General features: G+C 40.5%; 3 protein-coding genes across 4 annotated transcripts; all 3 read left to right on the forward strand.

Annotated features, from left to right (window-relative positions):
• The first annotated feature begins 12,878 nt into the window (after positions 1 to 12,878).
• On the forward strand, positions 12,879 to 18,461 carry LOC102230533 (claudin-10). 2 transcript variants are annotated; one of them, XM_005799331.2, is made up of 5 exons: positions 12,879 to 13,190; positions 16,412 to 16,573; positions 16,647 to 16,728; positions 16,816 to 16,920; positions 17,051 to 18,461. In XM_005799331.2, exons 1-5 carry the CDS (start codon positions 12,977 to 12,979, stop codon positions 17,205 to 17,207), a joined length of 720 nt encoding a protein of 239 aa, XP_005799388.1. In that variant the 5' UTR covers positions 12,879 to 12,976; the 3' UTR covers positions 17,208 to 18,461. The 2 variants fall into 2 exon arrangements, with proteins under 2 accessions (XP_005799388.1, XP_014324371.1); XM_014468885.2 differs by lacking the exon at positions 12,879 to 13,190 and adding an exon at positions 14,852 to 15,814.
• Positions 18,462 to 19,065: 604 nt separating this feature from the next.
• Positions 19,066 to 22,525, forward strand: LOC102230793 (claudin-10-like). Its single transcript, XM_005799332.2, has 5 exons — positions 19,066 to 19,863; positions 20,436 to 20,597; positions 20,716 to 20,803; positions 20,899 to 21,006; positions 21,077 to 22,525. The coding sequence occupies exons 1-5, from the start codon at positions 19,632 to 19,634 to the stop codon at positions 21,261 to 21,263; spliced, it is 777 nt and encodes a 258-aa protein (XP_005799389.1). The 5' UTR covers positions 19,066 to 19,631; the 3' UTR covers positions 21,264 to 22,525.
• Positions 22,526 to 22,848: 323 nt separating this feature from the next.
• LOC102231056 (claudin-10-like) lies at positions 22,849 to 25,509 on the forward strand. Its single transcript, XM_005799333.2, has 5 exons — positions 22,849 to 23,166; positions 24,530 to 24,691; positions 24,767 to 24,848; positions 24,929 to 25,036; positions 25,149 to 25,509. Exons 1-5 carry the CDS (start codon positions 22,935 to 22,937, stop codon positions 25,336 to 25,338), a joined length of 774 nt encoding a protein of 257 aa, XP_005799390.1. The 5' UTR covers positions 22,849 to 22,934; the 3' UTR covers positions 25,339 to 25,509.
• The last annotated feature ends 834 nt before the right edge of the window (positions 25,510 to 26,343 follow it).

Here is a 26,343-nt window from a genome sequence, read left to right on the forward strand (position 1 = left end):
GGTCTGACCATATTAATTTTAATAACCCCAAGTGGATCTTTATCGTCCACTGAAGCACCTAGAGTCAAATAAACAGCTGAATCTGCCGGATACTGTTTAAAGAAAACATCGTGCATCGAGGAAATGGTTAACACCAAAGGATTTTTACCCGTCGCTGGAGAATGTCTTACAGTCCCTCTTCTTATGGTAACCTTGTCATATTCAGTGACAGATTTATGAGCATACGGTGGACTCCAACTTGATCCCACCCATCCGAAGGCCGATTTCCAAGTGGGACACAAGTGTCGAATCCCAGTTACCTGAGTAATACAATGTCGCTGGAAGGTCAGATCACCACACAAATACACAGACGTCTTCTGCCAGGATTGAGGGGTCGACCAGCAGCGACGAATTACCTCACACAGATCAATTTGATAATTAGTTACAGTACCCAGAGTATAGTTCAACTCAATCCCACGATATTTAGTGAGGCACTTATCAACAGGAGGTCTCAAAGAACGCTCCACACGAACAGTCGCATTTCCGCAAGACACTCCGCACTCGACAAAACTCGGTCGGAGATTAAGTGTCTGTGAGGAAATGAGTCCACTCGTGGATCCTCCGCAAACCCACATTCCCAGCAAATCGAGTTCAAGAAACACACCTAGCAAAAACTTCCACTCCCAGTTCATGTATCTTAAGATGAACCCCATCCTGCAAACCTGTCAAATCTAATCCTGCGTTATTCAACAATTTTAATACTCACCTTTTAACCGCAAAGTTTCACCGGTAAAATTAAACATGAAAGGCACTTATCATTCTACAATTATGAAAAAATCATAAACTCAATTATCATAATGCAACTCAAAAACACAGTACACATAACAGCTCCAAATGTAAAAATGCAAAAATAAGACTAAAATATGTATATAACAATAGCTAAAAATTATTCTGGAAATTTTAAAAATATACTCGCCACCAATCAAAAACATGCAGACATAAAGAATTACACACCAGTTTTTTTTTTTTTTTTCAAAGTCTGTAAAAAAACAAAATATGAAGTCTTTTTTTTTTTTTTTTTCTTTTTCAAATGTTCTTCAAAAGTCTGTAAAAAACAAAATATGAAGTCTTCTTCAAAAATGATAAAAATTACGCGCAAAGACGAAAGTTCTTTTACAGTTCGCAAAAACGAAACTCGCAAGAAAAATGAGTTAATGTGGATCTTCTTGTAGCCTGATCCTCCTCGGTTGGAAACCTCAAGTTTCCACCTTCACAGCCGTTGCTCACTGAAAATTGGATTATTATGCCAATATAACAGTGAGTTTTTAAGGAGAGTATAAAATCTCCTTCTTCCTCAATGTAAGGACATCGGAACAGGATTATTATGCCCGTCCGAGCCTTTTGAACTTTGAATTTCAGGAACCTGAAGTGGTTGTGGCAGGAATTCCTGCTACACTCCCTCCTGGAAGCGCCTGGCGTTGCTCCTCGTCCGAAGATTGAAGTCGAAGCTCGTCTTGTACGTCTCGGAGCGCACGCTGTGGCTCCTCGGCTGCTGTGCACTGACTCCAATGAAACCAGGTGTCTCCTTTCCCTTGTAGACGAACAGCATGGGACGTCCTCTCCACTACTCGGTGTGGTCCGGTGAAGCGAGGTTCAGACCACTTCCGTTTGATGACCTTCAGACGCACCCAGTCGATTCCTGGAACTGGTCCTGAAGCTGGACGCTCCTGTGCCGTCTGGTATTTTGCAAATTCCGCAGCCAGACTCTGTAACTCAGTAAAGAAATCTTTATGAGATAAATGTGCAAGTTCACCTTTCCATCCAGGTACGCGACTCCCAGGTCCTGGAAAAATCCGCCCGGTCTGGAGCTCGAATGGAGAGAACCCTGTTGTTTGATTAATAGACATTCGAACAGACATCAAAGCAATAGGCAAGGCATCTACCCAATTTAATTTGGTATGTGCACATACTTTGGCCAATTTTTGTTTGATAGTTTGGTTCAACCTCTCAACCTTGCCTTGTGACTCAGGATGATATACTGTACCGAAAGAATGCTTCAATCCAAGCAGCTGCTCCACTCTCTGCAGATCTTGGTTCCTAAAATGAGTGCCGTTATCTGATCTCACCTTCTCTGGAAATCCATGGGTCGGAATGTAATGATTGATCAGACACTTTATGACAGTTTTGCTGTCCTCCTTTTTTGCTGGCCACGCCTCTGGCCAGCCCGAGTATGCATCCACGCACATTAATACATACCTGTATCCTCTGACGGGTGTTATCATGTCTGTGAAATCAATAATTATTTCCTTACCCGGTTGTGTAGTACAAGGGAAATGTCCCACTGGTGGCCTAATAGTTGGTTTTGCGTTGTGTTGTCCACAAATTTCACATGTTTTCACATATTCCTTGACCATGTCTCTCAAAAATGGATGCCACCAGTGCTCTAGATTTTTTAGCATCTGTGCAATACCCACATGTCCGAGTCCGTGAGCTTCCTGGAAAACCTGGAATCTCATATTTGGAGGAAGAATTACTTTACCATTTGGTCCCCGCCAGAGTCCTTCATTGCAGACGGCACCTCTTGCTCTCCAGACTGATCGTTCCTCAGGTGACACGGTTTTCTGGTGAGAAATAATTTTTTCAAAGTGATTTTGTTCGACCTGTTCAAGTTCAGTACTCACCATCACAAGAGATGTCAGGTATCCCGCTGCCCTCTTAGCGGCCTCGTCCGCGGCTGCGTTTCCTGCTGCAACTCTGGTCTTGCTCTGATCATGTCCCTTGCATTTAATCACAGCCACAGACTGAGGCAACAGTAATGCCTCCGCCAATTCTTTCATTTCAGTTTCATGTTTTATGGGCTTCTGTGTTGCAGTTAAAAATCCTGCTCTGAGCCACTGAGGAAGTTCCACATGTACAGCGCTAGCCACATAAGCTGAATCACTGTAAAGATTCACCCTCATTCCCTCAGCCAGTTTCAGTGCTTCGACCATTGCTTTTACTTCTGCCCTCTGTGCCGATTGGGCACCCTGCAGCTTTTCTGCCTTCAAAACACGAAACTCACTGCCCAAGTCTTCCACTATCGCATATGCTGCTCTCAAACCGTCTGTGTCATGTTTAAAACAGCAACCGTCTGTATAAAAGTTTTTCACATCTTGACCTTCTAGAGGAGAAGCTTGTAGGTCCGGTCTTATCTTTTCTTCCTTCAGTACTAATTCATCACAGTTGTGTGGCTGTCCATCTTGCATCCTGTCAGCCATATTCGCTCCGATATGCACAAAAGTTATATTAGGTGATTCCAGAATTTTGCTCAGTTTTTGTTGTCTCAATGTAGTTAATGTGAAATGTTGTGAATTCACATATGCCACCACGCTGTGTGATGTCATAACCTGTAATGGATGACCCATCACAATGTGTGCTGTCTTTTGAATCATTTTTCCCACACCTGCTGCATGTCTTGTACATGTCGGATGTCTTTTTTCCATCGGATCCAACATTGCGCTGACATATTGGAGGATTCTCCTGTCTCCCCCTTTTTTCTGAAACAGAACTGCATTAACCGTCAGTTCTGTAACAGAAACATCCAAATAAAAGGGCGAAACATAATCTGGGACAGCCAACTGGGCAGCAGCAGCCAATTGCTGTTTCAAAGAGATAAAAGCATCTTCCGCCTCCACAGTCCAAGTCAAAACCTGGTTGAGCTTACGAGTCCCATGCTCCCTGACTAATGCCCGTAAAGGGTCCGTCAAACCAGTATAGTTAGGAACATAGTTCCTACTATATCCAGTCAAACCAAGAAAGGACAGCATGTCTTTCACCGTGTGTGGTTTAGGGTGATCAAGAATAGCAGATTTGTGACTGGCAGACATCTGAGTGCCAGTCGCAGTGATAGACCGCCCCAAGAAAGAAACCTGCTTCCGTGCAATTTGCAATTTAGACCTGCTCACTTTAAAACCTCTGTCAGCAAGGTGTGACAGCAAACGTCGCGTGGCCTCAATGCAAGACTCCAACGACTGCGCTGCAAGCATGAGGTCATCCACATACTGAATCAGAGTCACACCGTCTGGTAACGAGCAGTCTGCCAACTGCTGTTTCAAAACCTGATTAAAAAGCCCTGGGGAGAGAGCAAAACCCTGAGGCAAACGTGTATATCTCAGCCGCTGACCCCCGTAGGTGAAAGAAAACACGTCCCGACATTCCTCAGCCAATGGGAGACAAAAGAAAGCGTTAGCAAGGTCCACACAGGAAAACCAAGTCTGAGAGGGATCAAGGTTAGTTAATGCAACATGAGGATTAGGGACTGGCACCGTAGGGGTCAATAAAACAGAATTAATCGCCCGGAGATCATGTGCCATGCGGTATTTACCCGTCCCTTTTTTCTCAACTGGTAAAATAGGAGTGTTCCAGGAAGAGGTGGAAGATTCTAACACACCAGCCTCCAGAAGACCCCCAATTGTTTCCGCCAGTCCCTCTTCTGCCGCCTGCTTATGAGGATACTGAGACCTCCAAATAGGAGGGCCTGGTCGCAAATCAAAGGTGACAGGTGTGACATCAACAAGCCCCACATCCGTAGGACCTGTTGCCCACAGACATTCAGGCAGAGAAGCCAACATAGCAGCTGCAGTTGGATGATCAGTCAACTCCCTGCCATGGTGCCTAGGAAGTTGAAGATGTTCCAAAACTACAGAATCTACAGCGGAACACTTTATTCTGTAGGTGTTTGTAGAAGGAGAGAAAAAGAGGTCTGTATTAACAGTTGCCTGCCAGTCTGAAACCGCCAGGGAGCGCTTTACCACGCCCCCTAGTTCCATGGCCTGATGGCCAGGATGGAGAGCCAAAGAAATATGTGGAACAGCTTCGTCTTGCATTTTATACCAAAACGACTGATCTTGAGTCAGATTAACAGCTGCAGCCACCCCCTCCGGTGCCACATAAATGTCCTGTGAAAATACAGTCCAGTCAACACCGGCTAAATGTGTCTCAAACTGCTCCTGGAACCATTCAGTCTGGTCTCGGTCATAAAACAAAGTAACATGGGGCAGATCAGGGGTCGGACCATACGGAGCAAGCGCTTGAATCCAGGGCTTCCAAAGCAGAAAACAAGATAGTATTCCAGCATGGTCAGTCTTTTCCGGCTGTATACGCCCCCAGTATATGTCAGCCAGTTGCTCCTCAGCTTGTTGCAGCAAAAACTGTCCATGGGTATAAACCGGAGAACAGGCGTGAGACGATCCATCAGGAAAAGTGACAAGTAATCCATCAGGCCCACACAAAATAGTTGCCCCCAGAACAATCAACAAGTGTCTCCCTATTAAATTAACGGGAGATGAGGGGGAGCATACAAAAGGATGTGTCACTTTCTGTCTGCCCACAGCCGTGTGCAGAGGCGTGGAGAGTGGCAGAGTCTGTTTCACCCCAGAAAAACCAACCACTGATATTGTCTGATCAGAAAGTTTATGTGAAGGCATGACAGCATTCATGGTGGAATATGTTGCCCCTGTATCCACCAAAAATGGTAATGTTTGTCCATCCACTGTCACATCAATCAGGGGATCTGCCAAAGCTCCCTGACATAGGTTCTTCACCGGGGTGTGTCAATATTGTCCAGCCTGAGAAACCTGTCCCGGGCGCTGCGGAAGCAATGCAGCATTCGGAGTTTGTTGTGATGTCAGGTCCGGCAACGCACCATCTGATATATAGTGAGGGCACTGTTGAACCCAGTGACCCTCCTCCCCACAATAGAAACACCTGTCTCTGCGTCCACCCCTTCCTCGCGCGACCGACACTGCAGGCCTACCCCGTCTGCCCCCACGCCACCCCGGAAGACCAGACCGAAAACGTGGAGCTGACACACCAGGACCAGTATGAAACACCGGAAGAGGAGCCCGTGCAACAGCTGCCAACATAGCTCTAACCTCCTGTCGTTCCTGGTTTGCAAGATTAATTTTCTGTTTAGCTTCTCCTATTTGAAGTTTCAATAATTGATTCTTAAGATCTTCCTGCTCTCTCTCCTTCTCTTTCTCCTTATCCTGAAAAATCTGCATATTATGCAACAAATGCAATTCCCACTTCGCATGGTCACAAGATCTCAACTCCGGGTTTGTCCCCATTGAAGCAGCGACAGAAGTAGGGACACCATTTAAAACAGCTTGACGAAAATGTTCCCTCATTAATGTAGCAACAGCTGGATGAACCCCAGACTGTCGCCTCCAGATATCTATGGCTTTATCTAAAAATACTTTTGGGTGTTCTTTGGAATCCCAGAAAAACTTTGGAATAAGTGACAGCGACAAAGGGGGAAATATATCCCTCAAGGCCGCACCCACAGGAGTCAGAACAGCTGTAAGAGGCGTCTCATCAGGGCAGTGCATAGTTCCCGCTGACAGCTCAACATCACGGCAATTTGTTGTCGTTGTTGAACGACTCAAAATTGCCCTGAAATCCCCCAATGCTAAGGTCAACCCCCCTGTCAGTGATTCTAATGCATGTAACCAAGGAGTAGCACCGTCCACCAAAGATGGTAATTTTTCAATAAGGGTCTGTAAATCTCCAAAAGAAAACGGCTTGTATCTGTGTCCTTGGTGGGAAACTATTAAAGGCATAGCATAATGGGAAGAACTGTCAGAACTTGCTGACAGAGCCTCAGAATGAACCGATCTATTTGAAAGGTCTGTGTCCCTATCATCCATACCCCCCTGTGATTTCCTGCCTAAACTTAAAAGTCGTTCCTGAAAAGCAACAGCATTAGAGGTGGCACCGCCTCTCCGTGGTGTGCTCATCTCACGAGGGGAGGGACTAACATCCCTTCTCTGCATGTCACACAGATTACGTCCGCTCCGAAGCTGCATCGGTGCGGAGGTAAACTTCACATCATCTTTCAAAACAGGAGGAGAAGACACTGAGTTTCCCCGAATGGGTGGGGGCTCCTCAACCAGACGGCCAACCAGTGACACATCTACATTCAACTGAACCTCCCCCTGCTCCCCCTCATCTGAGGGAGAGACTAAGGGAGGTGCAGGACTGCTGAACTGACGTGAAACCTGAGCCACACCTGAAGAAGTCGCCAAAGGATATCTAGAAAAACAAAATTTTTCACGTTGAACCCGATCCGCCATAGGAAGACTATCAGAAACAGAGCGAACACCAAGAGGGGACGCCGGGCATGGCGTCATTAAATCGGGATCCTCCCGCGCCAGTGGAGCAGAAGAACTCTGAGGAGGAACCCTCAGAAGACCCCATTCAGCTGTGCCCCTCCGAACATCCAACACTGGATACAGCCCCGTGCAAGAGGGATTAGTGTCATTATATGGAGGCGGGAGCGAAGCAACAGATGGATTAAACTTCTGTTTCGGCCGGTCAGAGGAAACCCCCGAAAGATCAACCGGGGCGTGTAATGAGTCCGAAGCCTTCGTAACCGAACCCTTTCCATAAAGGTGATCCGTCCCCTGCCAACCCACCAGAAGTCTAGCCCACAACTGTCTCTCCTGTTCCACGTTCTCCAACTTCTTAATTAGTTTCTTTCTGCGAAACAGAGTAGCCCCATCCTGTTCACCACGCACCGCATCCCTATCAGCTGAAGCCTGATTTAGACAGGCATTCAAAATTAAACCTAACGGCTTTTCAGCACTTAGGAGTTCATTGTTCATGCTGACCGCATTTTCCAACCTGTCTTTCAATTCATCCGCCGTCACATGAAGCGAATCCAGACCAAGTTGTTTGTCATAAATATTAATGAAGTCAGCAATCTGTTCCCGTAGTGTCGTCCACGGACCTAAACCATACGAATGAGCAGTGTCATCTCTCCGCAACACCGTTGCCATATTTATATTAGAATAAATACAGCAGGAACAACGCAAATCAGCACACACACAGCGCTTTTCAAACAACTTAACACTCCGCTCAAACACACAGCCAGCCCGAACTCGCGCACGCGCACACACACGGCCACACAGACACACAAGCAGAGCTCTGCACAGTCAAACGGCCTCGTGTCGCGGCAACAAGCACAGATCGCCACACACAGGGAAACACAAAGAAACACAGAGAAACACATAGACACAGAACACAGTTTTTGAGAAAAACAGGGGGGGAAATAAAATAGAAAATATAAACCCGGCGCCGGTTACAAAAATATAAGATGCATCATTTTACCCGGGTGCACTCAGTCCTTAATTCTACCACAGAAAAGGTGATTCAACCTGCTTTTAGTCCTTAATTCTACCACAGAAAAGGTGATTCAACCTGCTTTTAGTCCTTAATTCTACCACAGAAAAGGTGATTCAACCTGCTTTTAGTCCTTAATTCTACCACAGAAAAGGTGATTCAACCTGCTTTTAGTCCTTAATTCTACCACAGAAAAGGTGATTCAACCCAGACACAAACTTTCCCAATTTTTTCGAAGGGACAGAAATAAGCCTTCAGGAAAAATTCACTTAAAACCTAGCCTTATAACAGCGGTAACGTTAATCCGACTGCTTGGACCTACCATGGTCCTCTGTTCCTGTGTCTATTCAAATCTATTAACAACAAAGTCTTTTAGAAGTACCTTCATACATCTGCAGTTTTCCATCCCTGTAGTCACACACCAAAACAGTCAGCACCGATCGTCCACGTGTCGCAGACACGGAAACAAATCAAAGAGTCTTACCCGACTGTAGCGTTCGAGCCGAACCGGGCCAGCGCGTGACGGAGCCGCTCGCTCAGAATCCGCAACCGAACGAGCCCCCAAATTATTAAGGAGGAAATTTATTAGGTTAGCTTAAATTTTGAAAAAAAGCATGGCTCTCTTTTCCTCCTGTTAGCCCGGATCGCAAGCGGATGCCGTCACGGCTGGAAAAAACAGACGGCGAGGCTCGATGACGTCACAGAGATACAGAGTTTAATTCAATAGAAAACACCGTATGAATTTAACAAGAAAACTTCAGAGTACAAAAATACATTCTTTACCTGAGACAAAAGAATTAAAAAGAACAAAGGATCCTTTGGAGACAGCTGTTGCTTAAAAGCATAACAGGACAGTTGTCTGAATTTTATTGTTGCGCATTCCCTTTTTCTAGGGAAGGCGTTTCTCTTTGTTAATATATGCAAATAGGGCGTACCTCTGTTTTGACCAACCAAGAGCGACCTTGGAAAAAACTTAGACCTTCCCCTGAGTTTTAATGACAAATATCAAGAGTCATTTTAGTTATTAAAGTTATAAGTTATTTTCACAAAACCTATCTTGCTCCTCTGCAGTCAGCTTCTCCAAAGATTTGACCCTTTGCTTTATCACAAACAATAATGAGATAGAAGTCTTTTTTAACCTGTAAAACATAACATTCAAATCATTCTCTTTTGATTCCGATATTGTCATAGTTAGTACATTTTCAAATACATTCGATTTACTAGATTAGTACTTGTAGCTTGGGTAATATACTTTAATCTAACACACTATTGCTATTAATATTAAGAGGTATATCAGAAATTAAACTAAGTGTTTTCCAAGATTCCTAAGTTGTGGTCAACTCCAGATGCAACTTTGAGCTCCTGGGAAACCCCCGACCTCTGACCTGCGAGCCGGGGAAGATATTCTTTATGGCCTCCTAATTTAAAACCTTTCAAGAGCATAGTGTTTTATGGTTGCTCTAAGTTACAACCTTGCCAGAAAAATGTTTATCTGTGAACTCCTGCTTGCATCTGCTTTTGTCCAAAGGAATGTTGGTCTACTTAAACATACATGGCATTAGCTTAACTATATTAAACCATCAAAAATAGCCATGATTCCTTAACACTGTTTAGTTAGAAACACCAGAGCGCCACCTTCTGGCCTCTCTCCAGATCAGTTCAGTGCAGAGAATGGAACTGTTTCTGTCTTTGGTTTTTCCCCTCCGTGGGCTGCCACCTTATCGTGGTGGAGGGGTTTGAGTGTCCCAGTGATCCTAGGAGTCGTCGGAGGCTTCATGCCTCTATTTGGGTCGGGTTTGCAAGGGCAAACGGGTCCTAGGTGAGGGATCGGACCAAGAGCAGCCCAAAGATCGCTTAGAAATATAAACACAGAATGTTTCTATTTAGAGATGGAGAGTTCCCACTTATAACCAGAGCTATAGACAGAAGTCTTTAGAAGAGTTTCTGAGAGTCTAAGAGTTTCTCTCAGTGTTTTATCAGCCCGCCGTGTCACCATGCTTTATTTGTCCCCCAACGAGGCTTTTCCCCCCACCAGGCTATGGGTTGTTATTTTAAATAGGGATTTTTCTCCTCTAGTGACAGTAAAGACGGATTAAAGTAAAGGTTTATAGTTGAGACATTTAATTGACTGAGGAGTTGTGAACCAATTGTGCCGTCCCATCAGTTTCCTGGCTGGCTTGGCTTCACATGCTGTTATTTCTTAGTTTTGATACCTGATCCTGCACCTCCGACTTTCTGTAACTTGACATGTTTAACCCAAACATGCAGCAGACCGCTGATGGACGACCCCAGCAGCTCTTCCACCGGGCTCAGCAGGTTTTCTGAAGGAAACCCTGGAAGCTTTCCCAGGTGACTCTTCCTGATTCTTCTCCATTTTGACTTGAAACTTTCTTAGCAATCTTTTGTAAGGAATTCTGCATGTATTTTGCTGTTTATTTAGGTAATATTTAAAAGTGAGTTTTTGAAAAGTGATTGCAATCTTGAGTCATTAAAGGGTTTGACTTGGAACCTGCACCTATCCTATTGTCGCCTTCCCGTCCTCAATTTCCATTTCCATGATTTGTTTCTCTGTTTCTACCAAAAACTGGATGAATAAAGTCTTCAATCTGGTGTTTTGTAAACAAAATTGTCCTTTTTAAAAAAAGATTTAGTTGAGACCAGAAAATTCATAATTTCTTTTATTTTGTAGTTTCTGTTTATTTATTTAGGATATTTTAAATGTCTTCCAGTTCTAATGTTAAATGTTCATTAGAATTTAAAGTTTTAGAACGAAGAGGACTTCTTCTTTTCTGTCCTCCACTCAGCATCTTCTTTCTTTTCAGTTGGGTTTTTATTTTCCATCACAACAACATAATAAATGTTGATGAAAATAATTAATCTCTGTTTTTTTTGTTTCTCCTTTTTTATTTGTGTCTGAGCAGGGAGAGTTTCATCAGGTGTCCCACAGCAGCTTGATGGAATCAGACTCCGGTACCATCAGTAATGAGCTGAACGGGTCGGCAGTGTGTTGCTACGACTTGCTCATCTGAGGCGCCATTGGTGGGGGAGATTTGAGATCAAATAGCCTGAAAACGGCCTCACCTGTTGAATTTGAGTCACTACGTCACACTGAGCCGATGGACACTGGAAGAGAGGAGACACAGTGAGCTTCTCCTGCTGGGCAGATCTGAGACAAGAAGATGAGGATTTAACTATACTGTCCTGATGAGAAGCTGCTTTTAGACCTAGATGAACTCCATCCATCCATGTCTGGTTCCCTTCATTCTTCCGTCCTGGTTCCATCCATCCATCCATCCATCCAGATTCTTTACAGGGGTGTTCTCACAATCTGTTAAAATAAAACTGAATAAAACCAGAAAATCCTGGGGGGTTGTCTTTGAATGTGGAGATTCGACATGAAGATTCCTTTGAGATGACAGAAAAAGACACAATATTAAACATCGGGGACAATGTTATCTCCGATGTTTAAAGTTGTCCAGGATGTTTAACGTTGTCCCCAATTTTTCATTTTATCTTCAGTGCTTAACATTGTCCTTGATGTTTAAGGTTATATAAGGTTAAATTGTCATTATTGTTATGTTTACGGTTTATGTGTTACTTTATCTCAGTGTTAAACGCAAAACATGAAACTTTTCTGGAGATGAAATTTGACATCTGATAAACATTGGAATAATGTTAAACATCAAGCATAACGTTAAGCACGTTATTCTTGATTAAATAAAAATTCACGGACAACGTTAAACATCCTGGATATTAAATGCTAAACATCTGAGATAAAGTTAAACATCCCGGATGGCATTAAACAGCCACGATAATGCTGAATGTTAAACATCAGACCCCACCTCAAGCCATAAAGAAAAGCGAAAATAAAGCTGCTTTTGAAAGAAAGACACGAGGTCCTGTTGGCTGTTTGTTAAAAGCCATGTAAAACACAGCATTCATGTGGAACAAGGTGTTCTGATCAAATAAAACCAACATTGAAAACTTTGACCCACGTGTAAAATGTTATATGCTTAAAACTGCACATGAATCTGAACCATCCTCCCCCTGGTGAAACATCATGCTGGCGTTACATCTCCTTCCAGTCTAACTGATCTATTTTTGCAAAGAATGCGCCAAATTTCCTGGAGCAGAATGTAGGTGTTGATGGAGACTTATAGAAAAATAAACTGACCCCTGGCTGTGCATGCTATGTAATAAGAGAGGAGCCTATTGAATGCTTTGAAACTCTGCAAGTAGGTACAGATAGTTTGGTGGGATGTTGATTGGTGAGCTGGCAAGTTTTCAAATTAAAACAGAAGTGTTTTTAGAAATTTTGAGCCATTTGGACACACATTTTCTACTACAGACCCTATTCTTCAGTGAATAAAGGTAACATGAACAATGACATACATGTTCATAAAACGGTTGGTAATCATTACTCTCACAGTCGCTAAATACTATGTGCTAAAATAGATGAACCAGTAACTCAGTGACTTTGTCACCTGTTTGTCTCCTGTTTTTTTTTAGGTTTAATGATTACTTCTTTATTATTTTTATGTTAATATGATACTTGGCATCATCTTAGGCGAGAACAAGAACACACAAATGAAGGATTCTCTCTTTGTCCCTTCGAAAATGTAATGCCTAACTGCCAGCTCATCCTTCTTTTACTCGTTCACTTCACTTTGAGACACGCGCGTCCGTCCCTCACAAGGTGAGCGATCAAGATGTCCTGTCTGTTAATCATCTTTGTGAAACACATGTCCACAGTGTAATTCTACCTGCCTGAGGACTTTTTTATTTCTCCTTATATCTTGATATTGACCAAGACATCACACATTATTAAAGCTATCAAATGACAGGCTGGCAGATTCTGGCTTTCCTCAGTGGCCTAGCTGGGCTCTGCTCCACCATCGCCGCCACGCTGTCCAATGAGTGGAGGGCCACTAGCCGGGCATCCTCGGTCATTACAGCCACATGGGTGCTCCAGGGTCTGTGGAACAACTGTGCTGGGAATGCCATTGGAGCTCTACACTGCAGACCTCATCTTACCATCTTCAGCATTGAAGGTAAGAAATCACTGTATTCTGATTTCAGACTTCCAAAAAGTTAACTTTTTTTTTATTTAAGACAGCAAATGATGAAGTGATTGTGTTTTTCAGATGAAAGTTTGTGTTTTAAATGTGGTAAATGTGTAAAAAAAAAAAAAAAAAAAAAAGTTAAACCGTGAATGTTTTTAGAGTCGTGGTGGAAAGTAAGTAATAGGTTGGTTAATGATACACCAGTAAAAAATGAAGTTGAGAATATTATGATACTGCTTTCAGTTTGAAACATTTTAGTTTAAAAAAGTTTACATTGGGATTAAAAATCTGCATAAAATACAGTGGAAAGACGTACATCTGTGTAAATTACAAGTAATATTACGTAGAAGTCAGTGCAATGTAAACAAACGCATGAAAAGGTGCTCAGAACTCTGAAGTTACTGGAAATAAGGAGCACACGATTGATGCTCAAAATATTTATTTTTAGTTACATTAATCCAACACTGTTGTTTCATAAAGAAAATCACAAAATGTATGTAGCCACACTTATTTCACAATACATATTCAATTTGTCCTTACAGTAACACATTTCTTTCTTTTCTTTTTGTCACATAAAAACCTCAAACTTTAATGTTTCTTTGGGGGGTGGGGAAATACCAAAAACTGACAAGGGAAATTAATTATGTTCTAAATTTTTCTTTTTACAATTAGAAATCTGACCAGTGTGATGTATTTTTACTGTTATGAACCAGAAAAAAACTGCAGTTTTGGTCTCATCTGATCACCTTCTCCCACATGTTCCTTTGTCCCCTTTGTTGTTTGAGACAAAATTCAAATGGGACCTCCCCCCACAGCATCATGCTGCCTCCACCTCTTCACACTCTGAGGTCCCCACAGAAAGTATTGATACTGAAATTAAATTAGAAAGTGAGATTCTTGACTTAAATTTTTCACTGGCCTGTATTCTTTTTTTCCACTTCACAATTGCTTAGTGTTAAATGATATCAGAATACACTGAAGTTTACAGTCATGACATGACATAATTTGAAAAGGTTTGCCTTCGGAAGGCACTGTGATTCACTTAGTTTTCTCTGATAAGTTTCTTTTTTTCCATAATTTTTTTTCTCGACTACAATAGCCCAGGCCTAACAGGACAATCAAATTAAATTTGAGTGGCAGAAAGTCTTTAATATCTTTTCTATTATCTCGAAGCAACTTATCAGTTGCTAAAAGCAGTCCATTTTGAGGAGTTTTGATTTGTTTAGCTTTGAATGTGCATAAGATCCCTGTTCAATAGTTCTGGGATAATGAAATTATGTGAAACTTCTGCAAGTACCAGATTTATCTCCCCTATGGAGACCTTAACATGTCAGATAATGCTACATTTATGTTTGTTCACTTGTGATTATCAACAAATTGACAACAAATTGCTAATCTAAATCTAACATGGAGCTCCCACACAAGCTAAATCACTTAACTTCTAGCACATTACAAGATCACTTTCTTTTAATGAGCAAAAGCTCTGAATACTCATCCCTATATAAAGTAAAATATAAAATGGCTTTAAAAAAAAAAAGAAAGATAGTACAACTTTAATAAATGTAAAGTATTTTTATTTCAAAAGTAACTAATTTTGCCGCATGCACTGAGGAAGCTGAATCGACTGCAGTGTAACGGACAAGGCTTTACTTAGAGTATTCAGCCACAAGATTGAGCTCTGATTCACATCAATGAAGCAGGATAAATCTTTTGTTTGTCAGTAAACATCTTCAGTTATTTTATGTTTGGAACATTGCTGGTAATGTCAACATCTCCTTTCTTTGAACTGAGAGTATAATTCATCCATCTGAGAATAAAGTGAGAGACAATGTTAATAACTCAACTAAAACTTGCTATTTCAGGACCTAGAGGAAGCTGAAACACTTAAGTTGAGCATTAATCGTAGGTCCTTTTACAAGGTGAGAGAGAAGGTGACTTGTTCTCTCAAGGAAAATAGAAGATGACGGAATGTGGACAAAGTTCAATGTAAAGCAAGGAGAGATTTTCTCCTTAGTGCTTCTACTTTTAAACTTTTTCCATAAACACCCTGAACGCGTTCTGGACATGTGCCAACCTTGAATATCTAACTTCTTTACTAACAACTTCACAAACCATCTACGTTCTGTAATTTCAGTCCCTACCAGTGCAGATCTGAGTCACAGTGACTTTGTGAAAGGGCTGACCATTGGCCACCTGTTGATGTTTAGGTCCAAACTCCTCCCTTCAGAATATAACTGTCCACCACACATTAACTATCAATTGTTCACTATCCAACAAACTCAAGCAGAGCAAAGATATTTTTTTCCAAAAAGTTTTTTCAGCCATTAATTATTTTCTGCCCGTGCCACCTGAATTAACGTTCCAGGTGGTGTGAAGGAGTCGTCTTTGCAGCATGAGCGGCATGTATCAGGAGATTATGGCTTTTGTTTTAACTATATCGGGCTGGATACTGGAGTCTTCCACCGTGTCGATGGACTTCTGGAAGGTCTCCTCAGACGATGGATCTGTCATTACCACATCTACTTTCTGGGCCAATCTGTGGAAGCACTGTGTGACCGATTCGACAGGGATCTCCAGTTGCAGAGATTTTCCATCAATGTTGGCTCTGGATGGTCAGCTCTATTTTTAAAATGATCCATTATTCATTGCAATGGCTGCTTTACCTCATGCTTAACTGTTTTACTTGATTTATACAAAGCTCTAATGTGTATTTAACCTTCTTCCTATAGCTCTTTAAAAAACATTTTAAACATCAGCTTGCTCTCTCCTTCAGCATTGTTAGAAAATTCAAGTTCAAGTTTATAGACAAAAAGATGTCATGATGCCCAAGGCAAGTTTCCAACGAAACACTCATTTATTCCCAAATATGTCAATGTTTAGCTTTTCTTCTTGGAACTTGAAAACTTGTAAGATGATTTATAAGGTGCCTCAGGCAGTGTTGGCCAAGGATGGCCACTTTTAGGGCTTGACTTTAGAGGTAATCTTTGCCTCAGAAGCTGATTGGAGTGACAAATTTCATGCCAGCAAAGTTACCAAAAAGTGCCTGGCAGCAGTAATGGTCAATTGCTCTTCTTGCTTTATGTGTAAAAACTTCAGAAGGTCAGTAACTCGTTGACCTTGCTGTGTTTTAAGCCAAGATTGAAAACCATCAAATGAAGACAAAAGACTCTTTGGATTCCAGACAAGTTTGGTTTGCTTCTGTTTCACAGGTTACATTCAGGCTTGCAGGGGGTTGATGATTGCAGCCATCTGCTTGGGTTTGTTCGGTTCTGTGCTTGCCCTCATAGGAATGAAATGCACCAAAGTTGGAGGAAGTGACGAGAATAAAGCCAGGATCACCTGCTTTGCTGGTGTAGACTTTATTCTTTGTGGTAAGTGCACATGATCTGTCTGAGCAGCAAACATTTTCTCAAAACCATTTAATTGCTTGTTTCTTCTTCTTAGGCATCTGCTCACTTTCTGCCTGTTCTCTCTATGCACACCGGATAACAACTGAGTTTTTTGACCCAATGTTTATGTCTCAGAAGTGAGTTTTATACTGAAGGACATTTACGTGTTTTTCAACTGAGACGCTTGTGGGATATAACCTAAGAGTATTTTTATGTGTCTCCAGGTATGAGCTGGGAGCTGCTCTCTTCATCGGCTGGGCCGGTGGTATCCTCTGCATTCTGGGGGGCAGTGTCTTCTGCCTCTCAGTTGCAGATTCTTTTTCAAGAAGGTTAGTATCAGCAACGTGTTTGCATTATACATTAGAATATATTTTTAAAGCAACTTCTATGTGATTCATGTTTGTGAGCCCTAAAGGAGTTTGACTTGTAAAGATGAAGCTGTGCTGTTTCTCTTTGCAGCCACAGTCAGGCAAACTATATCTACAGAGGTGCTGCCTCACATTCGCACATCACCGCTTACACCAGAGGGCAGACGAAGCCTGTAAAGGAAGGGCATGCTGCAGATAACAGCAGCTCCTCCAGGGTGCAGCACTTTGATAAAAATGCATATGTGTAAGCGAGTTGAATCCAAATCTTTTAAACCTAAAGTCCTTGGTGGACTTTTAGGAGTTTTATCTTCAGCATATGAGAAGTGACAGCAGCAGCGGTGGGCTCAGTCCAATAGCAGCGGAGGTCACTGAAACAGATTTGTGGCTCACCTGCATTTCGGTTTTAAATTTTTGATTTTTTTTTTCTTCAAGGCAAAGTACTTAAAATGTTTTCAAACATGGTTTACTCAATCTTTTCTGGTTTTTATGGCCTTTTATATGTTCTGAATATAAAAACATGAAAAGCTTAGACCAAAAATGAGATTGTTTGATCAAATATGGTCATAATTCTCTGTGTATTTCTATAAAACTTTAGAATTTTTGTTACTTTTATTTGCATTTTGGTTTAGTTGCTTGTACCTGTAACAGTATCAAAGCCATAATGACAAATTTAGAAACTGTAACATTTGATACATTTGAACAGTCATTGTGCATTTTTATTTGTTTATATCAAAATAGCTAAAAAATATTGAGATCTGATTTTGTTCTAGTAGTTTTTCCTAAAGACATTTCAACCCCTCTTCATTGATTTTTTACAATCTCTGCAAATAGAAACATTAATACTACAGTCATTAAATCTTGGACTTGCGTGATGGAGCAGTTGTCAGCACAAGTGCCTTGAAATAAAAAAGGTCAAGGGCGTTTTTATTCTGCATCATGGGCTTTTCAACGTGGAGTTTGTATGTTTTTCCCATGCATGTGAGGATTCATCACGAGTATTGTGAGTTCCCTGTCCAGACCAAAAACATGGTAGGTTATGTAGCTACTTCAAATTTCCTGTATATAAGTAGGGATAGAAAATTACACAATGTATTTTAAGTTGACTCCATCACAGACAGTACAACACTTGGAAGTGGTGATTAGTGAGGTGGCAGTCTTTTTTTCCTTTCGTTAAACAATATAGCACCTTGATGATGTAGTAATGCTGGCTGTTTATTTGCCCTTCTAAAATTTTGTAACCCATCTAAGCAATAGTAAATATGGTTACTTTACAATTTACAAAATCTTTTTACAATTTTAATGTCTTAAATGCCTTGAGTGGAGAGAAACACATTGATGCTGGCATGTATTGCAAATAGCAGTCAGCGACACACAGTAATTGATTGGTAGACTTTTCATAAAACAGCTTAAGAAATCAGATTTTTAATAAGCACTGACTGAAAATTGTTGTCAAGTGTGGCATTGTCAAAGAGGATAAAAATAAAAAAAAAACACAAAACTGTTCTTCGTGTTTATGTATTCCTTTACCTCTACAATACAGCTAACCACTATAAGCCGTTAGAAAAATCTTCAACTTCCAACTCTAGTACATACTTTATTCCAACTGAAGTATGTACTAAGAAATTTGTTTTATGTACCAGAGGTGGCAGAAACAATAATCAACTTTGTTCCGGTCAGCGAATTTTAAATTGTACAAGGAGTTCACAACCTCTTTGAGGTTCTGCACCAATGGAAAAGTGGGAATGACACCAGTCTTGCTACTCTGGATTAGCCACACCTACATTACATTTCTGGCCTCACAATAGTTGTTAATACTCACATGAGGTTCTTTTCAGATGGTCTGTTAGGAGCAAGTTCCAACTAAATGTGTCGTAAACAATATTCTTAGCCAGCAGTTCTGTGAGAAAGGCTTTGCCGTTCTTCCTCAGTATGTGATCTCCCAATGGGAATGTTTATGCCTTTTTATTGATGTTTGACTTGTTTGTAAAAGACATTAATATGTACCACAACATGCATTGGTGCAGGAAATGATGCACTGCTGGGACCGCAACTTTCATGTTTGTGGTGGCAGAATATAGCAACACAAATGAGCAGAAATTAATTTTAAAAAGCTGAAACTAAATAGTTTTCAAAAGTATTTTTGGCCTGCAATAGCACAGCAGCACAACGAGCTGCTACAGGAAATTGGAAAAATTAAAACATTAAACTCCTGTGACCAATTACTTCAAAAGCAAGAGGAATGTTTATATTTTTTGTAGATTTTTTTTCTATGTCGGAACCAACAGGCATACAATTCAGGATCTGCAACCTAATGTCAATAACAGTTGTTTAGATAAAAGTTTTTAAGATGGATATATCTATGAAAAGTCTCTTTAATACTGATATAGATGTAGTAAAACATCTCTCTGTGTGCACAGCATCAAGGGCTCCTCCCTCAACTATAGTGGCTTGAGATGATGGGGAAACAAAACTAAAGACAGGCTTCAGAAGGTTTACTATAAACATCTTGCACAATGTCATACAGCCCTCTCCCACAAAAATAACACAAACACAGTGTCATCATCTCCATCCTCTATTATGACATATGGGACCTTTCCAACTCAAATGTAGACGTGTGAGCTCCAACCTTTTTTTATCTTCACGCTGCATTAGCAGATTTTGTTAATTCAGCAATGAAGAAGCGTTTGATACAGATATTTGGGTTCTTGATCTCTTCTTTGGGATGGCTGTTTATTCTGTGCACCATGGCAATGGACTACTGGAGGATCAGCCAGATCGGAGGAGAAGGTGGTTCCTTCATAATCAAGGTGGCCTGGTACTGGTCCAACCTGTGGAAGGACTGTTTGACCGACTCCACTGCCGTCACCAACTGTAGAGACTACGGGGTCCTCTGGAGTGTCTTGTGTAAGTTGTCTTCCTTCAAACAATAAAGTTTATTAATTGTAAAATTCACCGTGTTTTAACGATAAATGTTGAGACACCCTCAAAGTGATATAAAGTGTCACAATGTTTTGGACAACATACTGCATTTGTCTCAGCCCTTTTTGTAAGTAGTGTGAGCCAAAAACTTTCACTTTTGTCTACTTTATTGAATTTTTATAAATATCTGAATGAGCTTTTAGGCATTAACTCTTCAAAAATTCAATGGAGAATTATCATGTGTGCAAGAGGATTGTTTTATATTCTAAAGATATGCTTAACATAATTTCTTCACCATTAAACACAATTCCGAATTCCAATTGTACTGTTGTACATCCTCTAACTAACTAATTAACTCAAGCAGCCCAACAGTCATGTTTCTAGGGCTCTATGCGGACGATGGTAAACCAGAGTAAACGGTGAGAACTCAAACTGCAAACACCATGCAGACAGACACCAAGCCAGGATTTAATAAACCCATGACCTTCTCACAGCAAGACAAAAGTACAACCAATAATTTTTTTTTTTTTTTTTTTTTTTTTTTTTGTTGCTGACAGATTACGTCCAGGCAGTTCGGGGGTTGCTAATATGCGGCTTGACGATTGGATTCTTTGCAGTCGTGTGTTGCTTTATTGGGATGGAGTGCACTTATATCGGTGGACCGGAACCAACCAAAGACAAGCTGGTCTTTTCCGGAGCCGTTTTTCATTTTGTTGGTGGTGAGTACAAGAGTTCGTGTGTTTTTCTCTAAAAAAAAAAAAAAAATGGAAGAAATGTTTTGCCTTCATTTATTTGCCTTCATTTATTTCTTGGTTTTGTCGAAACCTTTCCACACAGGTGTGTCAAATCTTGTTGCCTACTGCTTATACATCAACAGAGTTGCCAGAACAGCTTTTGCTACCAATTTGCCAGCGGGACAATTACGGTATGGCTTTTTTTAGCTACAGGAAAATACTAATCAAAACTGTTTTTTACTATTAAAAATGTGAATTATGTTTTTCTTTTCTGTTTTTATTTTAGATATGATTTAGGACCACCCATATTTCTGGGTTTGGTGGGATGTTTTTTAATTTATTTTGGGGCTGTTCTGTATGCTGTGACGGTCATCAAAGTAATCTACCCTGATAGGTATGTCAACCGCTCATCTGTTCTTTCGCATGTAATAAGTTGACCAATAATTTTAGGTTTTGCTTTTTAGAAAAGTGATGGAGGTATATGGCAGACCAACATACATGCCCTCATCCTACAAAGGAAGAAGTTTGTACACAGGATACTACGAACCCTCGCGACTCTATGGGTCTTACACCTCAGGACGATCAAGCATCAAGATCTCAAGGCTGTCTCATGCTACACCAAAACTGTCAGAAAGAGATGCATTTGTGTAGTACCAAAGCTCTTTCAAGACTTGCAAAGTTCTGCAGCAGGGTTGTAAGAAAGTGTATAATGTCTAACTAAACTGAATGCAGTAATTTTGTAGTATTTTCTATCGTTACTATGTTTTTCGTCACTGCTTTTTGTCACTTAGCCAATTGGTGTTTAGGTGCTAATAAAGGCAAAGCCTGAGTTTTTGGATTTCACCATTTTTAAACAATTCATATGACACCAAGTAAGGGTTGTTGTGAAATTGATGTGAAAATGATCAAATATCTTTCAACTTGTAAGTCTGAGGTCGTGTCTTTTTAATTGGAGAAATGAGGTGCGCTCACTTTAGTCTCTCCCTCAAGCAAAGGTTCAAGTATCTCAGTGTTTTGCTCATGAAATGCCAATAGGTTAGAGAAGAAGATTCATGGACAGATTGGGTCCTGTTCTGCAGCAAAGTGGGTAATTTTCCAAGCTATCAGGGTGGAGTCAAAAAGTAAAACTTTCTATTTTTACCCAATCTCTGATCTTCAGCTTTGACAGTGAATTATGAGAGATAAATGGATGGATGGGAAAACTTCAAACTCCTGGGGAATTTGAAGAACCTGATCCACACGCTCAGGGACATTTCTGAGAAACCATGAACAAACACAGCATGCAGAAGCTTCTAAAATAACAGTACCTAATTTATGTAAATACACACAAAACTAAAATAAACAGGACACAAATCCCTTAGAGAAACTAATGCAAAAGATGTGAATCAGTGCAAAAAGGACAAGTGTAAGTATAAACTAAATAATTAACATGCTACTTTTTTCATCATAGTAAACATTTTTCTGAATAACAAAGATATCAAATCAGATATTGACCAATAAAATGTGTTGACCATTTTGCAAAACGAAAACAAGGAAAAGCACTTCTAGTGTTAAAAATCTGAAACCCATATTTAAACAAAAAAGGAAGGCATTTTGCTCTGTCTTGTCAGTTTTGAAACAAACAAGTGAGCATTAAGAATATTTTGTGCCCTTTTTATTTGAGTATCTTTTCAATTATGACATTTTCATATAAAGGTTGGACAGCTTTTCTGGAGAGAAATCGACTGTCCTTCATATGAAAAGCATCAACAATATGTTATTAGCTCATGTTCTGTGTTTTCCAAGTTGTGCTGTTTTTATCGTGTTTACTCTTAATATTGTGATTTCAAGCAGCCATTGTGAGTATCACTTTTTCTGGATAAGCTGTTTTTGTTAATATGATCAGTATAATAAAAACATTCTGTTGACTTTCAGTGAGCGGCAATTTGATTTGTTATTTCTCCAACATATTTAGTAAAACTGCATGGACATTACTATAGATAATCACTTGTTTGAGCATAACGAGTCTTCTCTCAGAGTGCCACATTTGACTTTAATAAACTCAGAGGGAAAAAGCTGACCAAAACCAAATCATGCTGGAACTTTCCTGGGTATAAACAAAACATAATAACTCAAGCAATCTTTACAAAACACAAAGTACACTTCAAGGCAAAACATGTGATCATGTACACAAACATGGCTGTGTGCGTGTGAGTGTGTTTTTCCATCTTAGAGCAGAGGTGAGCAGGGAGCTTTGAACAGGTCTGAAACTGAGGTGTTCCAGAATTTCAGAAGCTTGGATTGTCATTTTGCCTCTGAACCCGGGGGGGGGGGGGGGCCAACATGGGTTACAGGACTGTGGTGATGTACACAGAGATCGCCTGCTTTGTGGTCTGTGTAGCCGGGTGGATTTTGGTTTGTTCCACTCAGCCCATTGAGATCTGGACTTGGTCTGAGGTCAGCTCTATTGTCCTGACAACGGCGAACTACTTCTCCAACCTGTGGAAAGATTGCGTTTCTGACTCCACAGGAGTCTCTGACTGCAAGGGAATCCCATCAATGCTGGCACTGAACTGTAAGTACAGCATACAGTACCCTCTCAAAAGTACACCTTTTAAGCTTATTTAGGTTTCTTTCCCTATGACAAATTTCAGTGCATTACATTGTGTATTTCTGTAAAAATGATTCTGATAAAATGGTCCATAATTGTGAATGAAACACAAGGGACACCATGAATTCAGCCCTATAATAACACCTCCTTTCTCTACAAATACAGCTGCAAGTTTTTCTAGTCTATGTGTCCACTAGTTTTATAGATGGAGACAAAATGCTTTTGCTAATTCTTCCTCAAAAAATATCTCCAGCTGAGTTATTTGGACAATTTTCCAGTCTTGCCACACATTCCCAATTAGATTTCGTAAGCCAGTGTTTTTCAATCATGGTCCCAAGGATCCACTGTCCTCCATTTTTCTGCTTCTACGGATCTGACTTAAAAGAATTGGTGATTGAAAAGAGTTTCTGCAGGGCTTGATGGGATGAGGAGAAGGATAAACAATTATTTGAATCAGGTGTGGTTAGATGTTTTAGAAACATCTAAAGCATGAAGGACTGAGGGCGCTGATCAACAGGTTTGAGAGACTGTTCCACGTTCAGGACCATTATCCTGCTCAAAATTTACGCTTCACTTCAATGTTAATTTGCTTTCATTTGAGACTGAAAGCAAAAGTGTCTAACATGTTTTTCTGAAGGAATATTCTGGATTTGGCTCCACCCATCTTTCCATCATTGACCAATTTCCATTGTCCGCACTGAAGAAAAGCATTCCCATAACATGATTAGAGCGTTTGGCTTATTATGGGCTACAAACTATTGACCTATTAGATACATCTCTGATTAATGCTGTCCTTCTCTTAGCGCTCAGGTTAGACAGCTGGCCAGTTGCTTGATAGGTTTGCAGTTGTGTCAATGGCAGATTTAATAGTGTTTTTGTGAAATGTTCGATTCTTCTTAAAATCTCTTCACAACTTTCTCCCTGATAGCGCTGATGTGTTTCTGCTTCTGTTTGTTCTCTAATGTTCACTAACAAATCTCTGAAGTCTTCAAAAACAAACAGATGCAGTTATACTGAAATCATCTGTGAGTGAATCATCTGGTAAATCACACACATGTGGATCATTTCTCAAGGTTGATTATTAACCTAGATTTTTTTAGGGGCATCAAAGCAAAGGGATAAATAGAAATGCAAGTATCACTTTTCCAGAAAACCATGTATCTTTTTATTCTTACACTTTTTCTATTATGAACAACTTTGTGTTGGTGTAGTACACAAAAGCATAATAAAATACATTGAGATTTGTGGTTCAGCGGGTATGAGTACTTTTTCAATACCCTGTTTGGTTAAACACTAAACATATTCAAACTGTTTTGCTTTTCAACAGGGGACATTCATATGTGCCGGGCTCTCATCATCATCTCTATTATTTTGGCTTTCTTTGGATCCATCCTGGTCTTAGTGGGAATGAAGTGCACTAAGATTGGGGGCTCAGAGATTACCAACGCAAAAGTAACCTTTGCTGGAGGGATGAACTACCTTATAGGAGGTAAAACCCAGAACGATCTCAAGGGGATAAACAAAATGTTGCAGCATTTAAAGTAATGTCTCTGTATCATTTCAGGACTGTGTGCAATGGTGGCGTTCTCATATTATGGAAACAAAATCAGATCAGAGTTTGATAACCCAAACTATATGGAACAGAAGTATGTGCAGCCCATTAAATAGTTAACGTTTGTCTGCAAATACAAATCAACAGCTCAGTAGCGTTTTTCTCTTTTACCAGGTTTGAGATAGGTGTTGCAGTCTACATTGGCTGGGGTGGCTCCACCTTACTTCTCACTGGAGGCCTTATCTACAGTATCTTAGCAGGGAGAGAAGCCTTCGAATCGAGGTCAAATACTGATATTAAAAAGCTTTAAAAAAAAGAAGGAAAAAAAAAACATTTGCCCGTTTCATTGTTCTCTAAAATACAACCTTATATCTGCTGGATATGATCTTCACAGGCCAAAGAAGGACCCCACCACAGAGTACCCTGCTTACACGTTCGTTCCATCGAGAAAGAGCTACGCATCATCGGCTCGCACAGAGATCACAGGAACTAGGAAGTCAAGGAGTTCCAGCAGAAGCAGAAACAGCAGCATCTCTGTCATCTCAAGCACAACAAGGAAGACGGGCAGCAACGCTTATGTTTGAATTTTGCCTACAGTTTCATGGAAAAGTACAGTCCTGGCAGATTTGATCTGTTTTTTGCTTTTTTTGGTCAGATAAACATGTTTCAGATCATCCAACACATACTTTCTCTCATCACTGTATAAATAATAATAAATCATAAAATGACTACAATTTAAACAAGTTAGATTCAATCAGTCAATTATACTAATTTTGAAGCAAATTTGTTTGTTTTGCTTAGGCTATTTGTTAACATTACTGATTGATTACATTTGCTGAAGTAATAAAACAGTTTTTGTCTTTTTTCATGTCAAAACTTTTAAACTTTGCAAAATGTACTTGGCTCTAATTTATGACCTACATTTTAGCCCCTTTAAAGACGGCTTAAAGAAAAAAAGTCAAAATAATTAAATATCGGAAGTAGAGCTAGAGTATGACACAACTATAAACCAAAGTTGTGTCTATCTACCTAAATTCTGAGGAAAGGAGGCGTTATGGGCGATTAAATTACTAACTACGCACTAATTAGATTTTTGAGGAGCTACAGAGATCCACAATTTAGGTGAAAGTTTGTCGACAGGAGAGATACGAGGGCCCTCAGTTTTGGGAAGAAAACAGCAAAACAAGTTTGTTTACAGTTTGCTACAAGTCTGTCATGTAGGGATAAAGCAAAGAAGGTCCTCTTGTCAAATAAAACCAAAACTTAACTTTTTACTCTAAATGCATAACTAACACTGTGGTCAAGCCATTCTCATGGTGAAGCATGATGGTTTACAGATTCATGCTGTTGGGATGATTTACTTTGTAAGCATGTCAGAGCTGATGTGGATGAGAAGATGGGTGTTGCTAAATACAGGATAATCCTGGAAGAAAACCTGAGAGATCCAAAAGAGGTGAAACTGGCATGGGATGGCTCTTTGTTTTCCATCACCCTCCACATGCAAAATAAGCAGCTAAAAGAGTAAATTATAATTTTCAACATGGGAGGTGTTGAGGATGTCATGTTGCATCACTATATTTCTGTCATTT

Source organism: Xiphophorus maculatus, chromosome 7 (assembly GCF_002775205.1).
Source record: "Xiphophorus maculatus strain JP 163 A chromosome 7, X_maculatus-5.0-male, whole genome shotgun sequence".
NCBI classification, from domain to species: domain Eukaryota; kingdom Metazoa; phylum Chordata; class Actinopteri; order Cyprinodontiformes; family Poeciliidae; genus Xiphophorus; species Xiphophorus maculatus.